This window comes from Panthera onca, chromosome C1, assembly GCF_046562875.1.
Source record: "Panthera onca isolate mPanOnc1 chromosome C1, mPanOnc1 haplotype 2, whole genome shotgun sequence".
Classification (NCBI taxonomy): domain Eukaryota; kingdom Metazoa; phylum Chordata; class Mammalia; order Carnivora; family Felidae; genus Panthera; species Panthera onca.
The window spans coordinates 137,475,326-137,487,532 of NC_138346.1; the positions used below are offsets into that span (position 1 = coordinate 137,475,326).

Consider the following 12,207-nt stretch of genomic DNA (forward strand, 5'->3'; position numbering starts at 1 on the left):
GGGAAGTGTCTTTAAGGAGGTAATGTTGAAAAGGAGCCAATCATGAAAAACACTGAGGGAAACGGATTCTGGTCTGGAAAACCAATGAAGTCTATGACAGGAAAGAACTCAGAATGCGGGAGGACCAGAAAGGTGGCAAATGGCTGCAACAAAGCAAATAGCTTTGAAGGTATAAACAACAAAACTCATTTTAACATGAACTGCCTCAGAATTATTAAGTATTCACATCCTCATTCTATAGGTCTTGAAAAACAAGATGGGAGAACTCCACGATAAATGAATGTTCCACATTCATTGTCCAAAAGCAAGAAATCTGTTGTACAACTAGAGGTTTTTAAGGATCCATATGGGCTTGAGACTATCATAAGCATTAGCTGATTGGACTAATGACTGGATAATTTCTTACCTAGTGGACAATTTCCTTTTTTGTATTTAATACCTATAGAAAAAAATGGTTTTACTTATTCAGAGAGGTCCAACATGCCGTTTGCCTATAACTTTGTCATTGTGGGAGATGATATGATTGTTCCCAGTGACCCTCTGTCTTCCTATGAGAGGATTATATCTCCTAGTCAACTGCCAGGTGACTTTCAGCACCTCCTATGGAAGGATTAGTTTCCCACCGCAATGGATTTGATCAGTGACTTATTTGGATAATGGTATATATCTGGGCAGATTTGAAAGCCATTGCCTATTTCCACCAGCACTCATATTCTTTTCCCTCTGCCAGAGGAATGTCATGTCCCAGTTAGGAGTCTCTCCTTCAGTCTTGATCCCTAAATGAAGAAGACATGTGTAACAGACTCAAAACTTGGAACAGACTCACAGTTCAGTTACAGTTGACAGGTTTACGAGAAAGAAATAAGCTTTTATTATAAGCAAGCCACTGAGATCTTGTGGCCTGTACTACAGCATAACTAGTGAAAGTTGATGAAAATAATCATTCAATGTTCAATTAAATATATAAAAATGCATTTATGTATGTATGCATATATGTATGTATGTACATACACACGTTTAACTTTCTCAGAGTTAGTACCAAAGAACAAATTAGGGATTTTTTTTCCCCCAATTTTGAAGATTCCTATACCAAGAGTTTGCCATTTGCTTTTGATCACACATAATAAGGCTTTCAATATTAAGTAGAATTTCTCTTTCTAATGTTTTATTGTAAATGATTAACCTTTTTCATTTTTTTTAAATGTTTACTTTATTTTTGAGACAGAGAGAGACAGAGTGCGAGTGGGGGAGGGGGAGAGAGAGAGGGAGACACAGAATCTGAAGCAGGCTCCAGGCTCCAAGCCATCAGCACAGAGCCTGACGCGGGACTTGAACTCACGAACTGTGAGATCATGACCTGAGCCGAAGTCAGATGCTCAACCGACTGAGCCACCCAGGCACCCCTAACCTTTTTCATTTTAAAATAGAAATTTTATTTCTTATACCAAAAAATTAAAGCCATGACTAAAAAATAATAAAATTACAAGAAAATGAACCTAAAAGTATTATGCTAAATGAAAGAGAACAGAGACAAAAGACCACATATTTCCTGATTCAATTTATATGAAATTTCCTGAAAAGGCAAATCTGTAGAGACAGAAAATAGTAGATTAATGCTTGTCTATGGGAGTAAAAACAGAGATTAATTGTAAATGATGTGATGGATTTGGTGGTGGGGGGGGGAATATAAAAGTGGTCTAAAACCGGTTTGCAGTGATGATTGTACAACTCATTAAATTTAATTAAAAAAAATCATTCACCTCTGGATGAAGTTTATAGTATATAAATTATACCTCACTGAAGTTAGTTTAAAAACAATCACAAAGAGTATGTTATACCAAAGCATTTCTCAAAGTAAAACAAACATGTGTGTATATGTATACACACACACATACACACTTGTATATATATATATAATTATACACACATATGTGCATTATATATAAATACATAATTATTTCAGTTTTGATTTTTAAAACTACTGGTTTAACCTTCTGTTTTATCATAAGTGCATTTTACTGATTTTTTTACATCGGTATTTGCTAATAAATTTGATTTCCTGACTCTATCCTTTTTTATTAGCACTATAGGTATCAACATTGTGTTACCCAGCATGATTGGTATATGCAGTTCCAGAGCTACTACAATATTCCATTTAAATCAGAAAATCTTTCAAGCATATAAATTTTCACTTGTTTATTGAGAAAACTTTAACATGCATTCCTAAAGTGAGTAACTGTAAAAGTTTATTTTAACTTCACAATTAGTCTTATTACAGCCTCTTCTGTCCTCTTTGGAAAGTGTGGGATACAAATAAATACAAGAATAAAATAAATTTTGAACACTACAACCGAAAGCTATTGAATCTGGTTTTTTTGATCACACTCATTTGTAAAACTGTAGCAGGTTATCAGTGCAGAGTTATACTAGAATATCCTCTCAGAACCTCAAGGATACAGAAATAAAATTCCACCTTTAAAACTCAATACAGTAGGGGCGCCAGGCTGGCTGGAAAGGCATGGGACTCCTGATCTCAGGGTCATGATCGAGCCCCACATTAGGTGTAGAGATTACTTAAAAAGTATAAAAACCTTTAAAAATAAGAACTCAATAAAGTATACTTTTTATAGTATATTCTATTCAAATCTGGAGACTTTTGAAATCATTTTCCAAAAATATTTTTAATAATACTCCCCATTGTCATGGACCAATAAATAAATAAATACTGTTGTCTGCATAAAAACCTTTGCTAAAGGTTCCCATGGATTTTTATCTTTTGGCTATACAACATCCAGTCCCTTTTCCAAATATAACATTGACTATAGTTTCTGCTGGTGCCTATCCCTTTCTGCACCTGCATTTCCAGCCTTCAAATCTACTCTGTGAGCCAGCTAATATTCACCATTTCATTCCTTTCCTGCCATAATTAGTTTCCATTGCTTGCAACTGAGCTTCCTGATTGAGATAGGTGCTACTGGCTTTAAAAAAAAATTATTTTTCCAGGTGAAAGAAGGTTCCTAAATGATTCCCTTGGGTTTTTGGTTTTGTTTTGTTTGCTTTGTGTTTATTTCTTCTAATACAATCCAAACAGGATATTTTGTCCAGGAGTGACACTTAACATAGCTCTGTGTCATCCAGCAATAATATTTACTGACCATTTATTAAGACCAATTTGTTTTAATTCTATTTGGTTTAGTATCCTGATAGGAAAGACCAACACAATACAAACTGAATTTACTGAAAACAGATCATTGGCAAATTACTGTAATAACTGGGTCTATACACACGGGAAAAAAAGTCACAGGCCATATCATTCATTAACATATTTATCCCATAAATATTTAAAGTTCTTATTCCCTTACCATCAAGAATTGTAATCTATTGGAAACAAACAAGCAATCAAAATTTTACAGATAAGAAATAAATACCTCTTCATAAGACAATGTAGTATTACGAGATTGAAAACAGTATTATGGGAAGCACACAGTGAAGAAATTAATTCTAGCTGAAGAATGAAGAAACTCTTAGGTAAGAGAAAACTTCACATTAGGCCATAAAAAACACAAAGGAATTTGTGAAACAAAGTGAAACAACCTACATCAGTGCTTCTAGATCAGTACTTTTCAAATTGTAAGGTGCAAACAAATCACTGGGGAGTCCTGGAAACCTATAGATTGATTCATTTGGCCTGGAAAGTGGGTTCTATGACTGCATTTCTAAGGAGCGCCCAGGTGATGTGATAGATTCATAGACACTTGAGTAGTAAGGCTGTAGAGGACACAATCTGGAGGCAGGAGAGCCAGCGTGCAGCCTGATCAAGCCCCTCGAGTGGCAAAATGTGTGCTCTGGAAACATCAGCATACTTGTGAGCATGTGGGATAGACTAGAGGCAGAAGATGAGAAGACTCAGACTTTATGAAACTATCTCAGCAGTTCTCAGAAGTAGCTGTAGAACAACTCTGCTTGTAGCAATGGGAACAGAAAGAAGGCACTGATTCCAGAGATACCAAGAAGATAAAACTGATGGGGACTTTTTACATGTCGGGACATGGAGAATGAATGAAAGGGTAAGTAGAAGGTAATGCTAAGTATTTTATCTGGGCTATGTAAGAAATTGTCACATCACCAGCAGAGAATTAAATGGAAACAATAACCAATGTGGGAAGAGAGATATAAAAACTAGGTAGTGGCAGAACATAGTTTGATTTGGGAATTAGGTTGAAGAGAGGAGTAGGATCATCTAATTAAGACTTTCCACTGCTCTTGCCATTGAATTTAGTAAGTTAAAATTCCATTTGTAACAGCCTCTTAATAGTGGAAAGAGATGGTCCGATGGTCACACCCTCCTCTCCTCTGGGACAGTTAGTCATCCAGCTTGTGCTAAAACTTTTTTAGTGGCAGAATTCACAACCATGCTGAGTCATCCCTTTTCATTTTGGAGACTTCAATTAGAAAATCCTTCTATTGGAGTGCCGAGGTGGCTCAGTTGGATAAGCATCCAACTTCGGCTCAGGTCATAATCTCAAGGGTCTGGAGTTTGAACCCTGCATCAGGCTCTCTGCTGTCTGTGCAGAGCCTACTTGGGATTCTCTCTCTCCACCCCCCTCTGCCCCTCCCCTACTTGCTCGCTCGTACTCTCCCTCTCACAAAATAATAAACATTAAAGAAAATTCATCCATAAATGAACCTAAAACTTGTCTCCTCATATTTTTGACCTAGCAGTTCTAGTTTCACCCTTCAAAACTACAATCATCTAACCAACCTAGATCATAACAACTCTTCGTAAAGAATTAACCGAAGTCTTTTCCAAGCTAAACTACTTTTTGTTCTTCCTCAGCCTTTCTTCATATGTCAAAACACAGCATCAGTGAAACCCCTTTGTTTATTCTCCTTCACAATGGCACATGTGTGGCAAGACTTGCTGGGGCAGCCTTCCCCAATGCTCATGCTAGTGTAAGACAGTGTGGATGGATCCAAGCCCTCTGTCTGCTAACAGCCCAAACAAGATCTCAGGCTCAGTCTCAATACAGCATTCCAAAGAATCAATAACAGGGCACTGGCATCTGGATGAGATAATATATCCCTCTGCCAATTTCTGATAGAGACATTGATTTCCCTTTAAAATACAGAGAATGGAATGAAACTTCAGAAGTGGCATGGACAATTCAGATTACAGACTACAACTAATACTCCCTACGACCTTGAAAATATGGTGTCTGTTTGGATTCAATATCATGTCATTTGTGTAAACTGATCTTTCTTTCAGTCACTGAAAACCACTAGGAAGGTTTGTACCTAAAATGATCCCATTCAAGGTCTCCCTAAACTTACTCCGAAATTTATTTATTTATTTACATTCTATTGCTGACCATATATGCTTACACATAAGGAGAATTTGAGGATTTGTTTAATGTTTATTTATTTTTGAGAGAGAGAGAGAGAGAGAGAGAGAGAGAGAGAAGGAGTATGAGTGGGGAAGGGGCAGAAAGAGAGGGAGACACAGAATCTGAAGCAGGCTCCAGGCTCTGAGCTGTCAGCACAGAGTCCAACACGGGGCTTGAACTCATGAGCCATGAGCTCATGACCTGAGTCAAAGTTGGATGTTTAAATGACTGAGCAACCCAGGCTCCCCAGATCTTGAGGATTTTTTAGCTCCTTTCTACTTCACTCACCATTCTTCCTCCTCTGGGAGGAATATAAGAGTACTTAACATGTAAGAAGGCTATGATGGTAGATGGTGGAACCTGTAGCAGTAGGTATAAATGTCCTAGATCGGTGCTACTTTCCTTTGCTTTATGAGTTCCTCTTTTTTTTAACCATCAAAATGGTAAGACCCACTGAGGCAGGATCAGGATGTAGGCCAGGGAAAGGAGAATACATGACCTGACTGCTATAATCCTACATTCTAGATTTTAAGTGAGTTAGTTGAGAATGCACACACACATATACACACAAATATTCACATATATTCATGGATGCTTGCACACTATATGCACACACATAACCTATACATACATATACATTCATACATTCACACATTACACACATATGTATGCACATATGTGTGTGCATATGTATGTACAATATGTGTGTTGTTTTGTATATTTCAGTGCACATCACCAAGGGAACTACTCACTCATTTATTCACATTTCTTGAGTAACCATAAGTTAAGCCAGTAATAAAATAATGATCTGTTTAGGCTTCTGCTCAAACTGATAGTCACTAGCCACAGTCGACAACTTCTATTTTTATTTTATTTTTTTTACTTTTTTTAATGTTTGTTTATTTTTGAGAGAGAGAGAGACAGAGACAGAGTGTGAGTGGGGGAGGGGCAGAAAGAGAGGGAGACACAGAATCCGAGCTGTCAGCACAGAGCCCAATGCGGGGCTCCAACTCACAGCCTGCGAGATCATGACCTGAGCTGAAGTCGGACACTCAACCAACCGAGCCACCCAAGTGCCCTTACAGCTTCTATTTTTAATTAAATACAATTAAAAGGTCAGTTCCTTAGATGTACTAGTCACATGTCAAGTGTTCAAAAGCCACATGTGACTAGTGGCTGCGACATTTAGACAGGCAGATATAGAATATGCCCATTATTGCAGTTCTTTTTGGACAACAGAATCCTATGGTGCCTGTGCATAGCTGCTGAAGAGTCAACAGTGCTGACTAAAGGCAGGAACTATTCACAAATTCTTTACACATAGTAACTCATTTAATTCTCATGTTTATTATCAGTCCTCATTTTACAGATGAAGAATCTGAGGCATTGAGACGCTAAGTAATTTGCCCAAGGAAACAAAGCTATTAAGCCGTGGAGCCAGGATTTCAAATACAGACATTTCTTACATATCAGATCCAAAAAGCACAGTGTCCCGCTGGATAAAGCACAACCTGCACTGCCTTTTTGAATCTAGCCTTGGGGGCTGCACAGTATCGCCTCCACCACACCTTATTGATCAGGCAGTCGCAATCCCACCCAGATTCAAGGAGGGGGCAGAGATCCCATCTCTCGATAGGAAGGTGGAAGGTCACAGAAGAGCATATAGGATGCATACAGGATAGGAGATAGAGATGTGGCTATCTTTATCCAAAGCTACTGGCCACATTTTTGTACTATGTCTTATGCTGGTTATTCTTTATTTTCACCCCCAATCTGCCAGCTCCCACCATCTATCTACTCTGTGCTTGGGAGGCCAACCCCTACAGATAACATCACCTGAGTGGCTTGCCCAGAGAAGGTCACAAGCAGGAGATCCAATAGCAGGAGGAGAGGAACTCAAGGAGTATACTGCCTATTTCTTCCTTCCTTTGGCACCACATTTCTGGCAGAGGCACACTTCTGGCTACATCTCTCTGTAAATACAGCTCCTGTGAAAGTGGCCCCCTTTCTACAGATCCAGCTTTCATCGGATTCCAGCAACACTGTATCTGTTCTCTTCCCATTAAACGCTAGGTGCCAATGGATTTTTTTTTTTTTTTTTTTTTTTTTGGCCTCAGCAAGTTTCTAACTACCTCAGTATCCTTCGTTTGTTCCTGAACCCTGCCCCAAATTCTATAAGTAGTTCTTGTGTTAAACATTCTTCATTTCAGTCACTGTAGAGAATTCTGATTGTTATCAGGGCCATAACTGAACAGAGACAGTTCAGGGAACAAATATGAAAAATTAATAACCAAACTTCCATTATCTTCTTCTATGTATCTGACAGAATTGTTGAATGGAATAATTATGTCCCTCTATCACTATGTTGGGATTGACAGATTTCCAATATACATAGGAACTGGTTGTCTCAAAAGCTATATTCTATTATTCTTTCAAAAAGAACGTTTTTCACAAAAATGAGTGATTCTTTCAAAAGCATTGTTTAAATAAACATGCTCATTGTCGTATTTCTGATTTATCATAAAAACAATTTTCTATCCTTCTTATAAAACCAGATCACCTCTCTCTTTTCAAAGTGTTTATAAACAAAATACTAAAAAGTTCTATTGCTCTCATAGCTTTGCTGGAGACTGAAATTAAGCCTACCTATACCTTCCAGAGCTTCCTTTTTGCCCATTACATTAAAAAAACAGTTTTGGGGGCGCCTGGGTGGCTCAGTCGGTTGCGTCCGACTTCGGCTCAGGTCATGTTCTCACAGTTCATGGTTGGAGCCCTACATCGGGCTCTGTGCTGACAGCTCAGAACCTGGAGCCTGCTTCAGATTCTGTGTCTCGCTCTCTCTCTGGCCCTCCCCCGCTCACACTCTGTCTCACTCTCTCTCAAAAATAAACAAACATTAAATTTTTTTTTGAAAAAATAATAAATAAAATTTAAAAAGGATTTTTTATTTATTTTTTTTCTTTTTTAGTTGTGGTGCACCAGCCTACAATCCATGTCCCCTCAAAGATGACTAGTGGTGAGGATAATTCCATCTGTAAATTGGCAGTTTATCTTAGATGATAATAGATCTCATTTTGTAGACCCGAATACCTTTTAGAAAGACCAATAACAAGATCTATCATTTACTGAGTACCAGGTAAGTACCTCAGTGTTTCACTGTGACTTAGCTACCTTTGCTATGTTTCAGTTACTCCTTCTACATATAACAGTATTTAATAAAAATAAAGGCTATATATTTTATTTTCATATGTTATTTCTTTAAAAAATAACTTTTTTAAAAAAATAGAGAAACTGGACTCTTTTCTCTAAATTTTTTTGCAAGCTGCAGGTCATTTTGGCTCAGCTCTAACACTATTACAGTATTATTATAATGTTTGTCCTTTTTGTGTTTTTGAATCATTGGTCATGTTCCCCTACCTTCCAACATATATATTGACTCTTTGAAGTCAATATCGTCTACATTCCCTATGGTCTCTTGAGATTTGGTATCATTTTTCTCCTCACTGGATTACTTGAAAACTCAGAACAATACATTGTTTTGTTTTCCATCTCTGCTGATTTATGTTGCCATTTAGAACTTCTGTCACATCTTCCACCTGGACTCCAAGACTGACAGCAAGAACTGAATCATGTATTTCTTTTTTCCAAATACTTAGCACAGTATCTTACACAAAAAATATTTAACATGTACTTGTCATGCACTTCCATCGTGGGAAGAAAAGAATTAATAATAAGCCAAAGATGCCACTCTTTAAAAAACTTCTGGAGGGGAGTGTGACACATATTCACAAATAATCTAATGGAAACGAACGCTAAATATGAAAGTAGTGGATCTCAAAGTACTAAAGGGTAATGACAGTATACTTTAGAAGTAATTGTTGAAAGCACCCCAGGGTAAACTGGTCAGTGGGAGAGTTCTACAGAGGAGCAGGCTATGAAAAGGGAGTGGTAGAGACAACAGGCCCAATGGAGAGGACTTTCTTAAATCTGCTTGTCTAACTAACTGTGGTTAATGGTTGTAAAATTCAACTAAATGAAATACAAGTAGGTAGCTAAAACTTAAAATTTTTCCAAGTATTGTTTTCAGACTTTAACAAACATTATATCTTTCTTTACCTTAACCTATGCGGCCAGCCAGCTTCTACAAAAGTGGTTCTTAACTTTTTCTAAGTGTCTACACGTGTAGTTATACACTAACAAGTAGGGCGGGTCCAGGTGTATGGAGCTGAAGCTTACATCCTTATAAAAAAAAAACTTACAGAACAAAATTAGAAAGAAAAAACAAATGTTCATCTAGAAAGAGAAAAGAAATCTCAACAGCTCTTTGGAGCCTTCGAGATCTAGATTCCTTTCTTCTGAGATGTCTTCTGAGATCTTCTGAGATAGCTTTAGGCAATTTACCAGACATGCTAACTTAGAAATGTTTCTGGGTGCAACCTAGAACATCGACAATTTTCAGTAACTTTCAACATTTCCAGAGGCCTAAAGCAAAGGAACATCTGAAGTTTAAATTTCAAATAGCTTCTCCTTAGATCTGCCTCTGACAAAGGGGGCATTTGTAAGAAGGGGCTGGGAAACTTAGAATCTGGGGAAAGAGAAAGCACAGGACAAAACAATCCTAGATGATTGTGATACACAACTGCCACTCCCAACATTCTCCCTACCCCATGCTGGGAGTTTCACAATGCAGAGCCCTACACCAATACGCCTAGACTCATAGTTTCTTAGAAGGCATTGCAAAGCACTGGCCAATTGTCCTTGGTCTGAACATACAGTATGTGTGGAATATAAAAAGGCAGTGTTAATTTTTTTTTTACAAGTGAACATAAAATAATTCCAATGCTTTAGGATTTAAACACATTGAAAGGTCAAATTAACTTTCTCAAGAGCACAAAGCTGACACTCTCTGAACATCTAGAATACAATCGTGCCTACCATTGCATTCAATCCTTAGGGGAGAAAGGAGTTTTGCATATCCCTCTCTGAGGCCACAGTCTGTTTGTTCAATTTGGTAACTTGAGTTCACTCTCCCAGAATATAGCTGTGGTTAGGAATGCTGCTTTACCTAACACCTCAAGGTAACTAACATGTAAGTACTGCATAGACTTCTTATCAGTTAATACACTGTTGTCATCGCAAGTCTTCTATCAGCGGCAACGTTAAGAAACTTGGTTGACATTCTAACAGCCCTGCAAGAAAGGTATTTTTCTTTTCCTAAAAGAAATTACAACCACCGGTCTACAAGCGCCACAAGCCTACCACTAACCATCAGTTTCCCTGCAACTATACTACAAGTTAAGAGGGCCCTTTGGTCCTAGATTTCCCCGGGGAAAGGAAAAACGAAAGCGGCTGGCGGTGGGTTGGGTAGCAGTTGCTGGCCGAAAAATCCTCAACTCCGTAACAGAGGAGCTTCCTGTTGGACCCAGGAACCGTTTTCTCTGAAGAGGGGATTCCCATGCCACCTCTTCTCGCTGGGCTTGAGACTCACCTCGGGTGTCAGTCACCCCGGCCTGAGACCCACAATCAGTAACACTAAATCAGGAATCATTTCTCTAGACTAGGATGAAATCTCTCCCAGAGTTCGGGGCTGGTTGCGCCCGAAAAGAAGCTGCTAGGGCGGGGGCACTTTTCGGGTCACTGCCTCCCAGGTTCGGAAACCGTCCGGATGAGGTGTCCGCGTCAGAGAAGAAAAGGGAAAGAGAAAAAGGGGGGGCGGGGGGGGGTAAATCACAACTTTGCAGACGCGGCAAAGCCAAGGCCGTGCCGAATCGAAGGTCAAAGTGCAGAGGAGGGAGCGGCTGTGGTTCGGGGCCCGGCCCGGACGCAGCCCCGGGTGCAGCCAGCTGCCTGGCGGGGCTGGGCGGCCGGGGGAGACCCCACCCATCTGCAGCTCCGAGCCTCCGCCGGGGACGCGCCAGCGCGCCGGGGCGGCCGCCACACCGCGGTGCCAACTCCTGGAGTTGACTTGGAACTTTCCCGGGACGCGCCGCCGCCGCCGCCCTCACCTTACTGAACACCTCCAGGTCGTCCTCGTCCTCGTCCAGATCCAGCACCTCGGCCTGGAGCAGGGTGGAGGAGCCGCTGCTGCCCAGGAGGGGGGCGTCGACCCCCGGGCTTTCCCCACCGGCGCCCCCAGCCGGGAGGCCGGAGGAGCGCGCCGGAGATGCCAGGCGCTCGCCCTCCATCCCGAGAGTGCGCGCCCGGCCCGCCGCGGCTGCCAGCCCCTCTCCCCCGAGCTTGCCCATTGGCTCCCGCGCATCCTGCACCTCCCCGGCCGGCCCCGCTCCAGCCCCTCGCCCGCTGCGCAGACGCGGAACTGCCGGGGCGAGCGCAGGGCCGGATCGTCCCCACCTGGCCTGGGGCCTGCGGGAGACTCGGGAGTGGGGCTCGCGGGCCCTGGCGAGGTTGGGGAAAGGGCCGCTGTGCGCTGCAGGAAAGGCGAGCACTCCCAACTAGGACGGGGGCGTCCTCCCACTGCCCTGGCTCGGGGATTGCCTAGCGTGGGTTTCCGCGGGGGCAGGGGTTTGGGCTTGAGCGACAGAGCAAACCATCAACTTCAGGGAATCCGCAAGGAGGCTGGAAGGCAGCCGACCCATCCGGCCCAGAGAAAAAGCCCGTACTGTATTTCCTGTATTTTAAATGGTTGTCTTTTTTCTTGGTTGTGGTTTTGGAGGCTTTTGTTTGTTTTTTGTTTGTTTTTTTTACTAAGGCTAATGCAAAAATAAAAGACCTGAAAAGCACCTCTGTTTTTGTAATTGATTTTTGACCCAGTGACCGGACTGTGTGGTCATCTCGCTGTCAAGCCAGGGAAGTTGGATTTAAA

General features: G+C 40.9%; 1 protein-coding gene across 4 annotated transcripts in view; it reads right to left on the reverse strand.

The window, feature by feature from the left end:
* Positions 1 to 11,820, reverse strand: part of SNX7 (sorting nexin 7) — a 124,770-nt gene extending 112,950 nt beyond the window's left edge. Inside the window, exon 1 of one of the 4 annotated variants that reach the window (XM_060622854.2) lies at positions 11,390 to 11,817. In XM_060622854.2, coding sequence (XP_060478837.1) covers positions 11,390 to 11,629 — 240 coding nt within the window. In that variant the 5' untranslated portion in view covers positions 11,630 to 11,817. Of the gene's footprint in view, positions 1 to 10,872; positions 11,002 to 11,389 lie in introns of those variants that run through there. The other 3 variants (XM_060622852.3, XM_060622855.3, XM_060622853.3) reach the window with 3 other exon arrangements.
* Between the last annotated feature and the right edge of the window lie 387 nt (positions 11,821 to 12,207).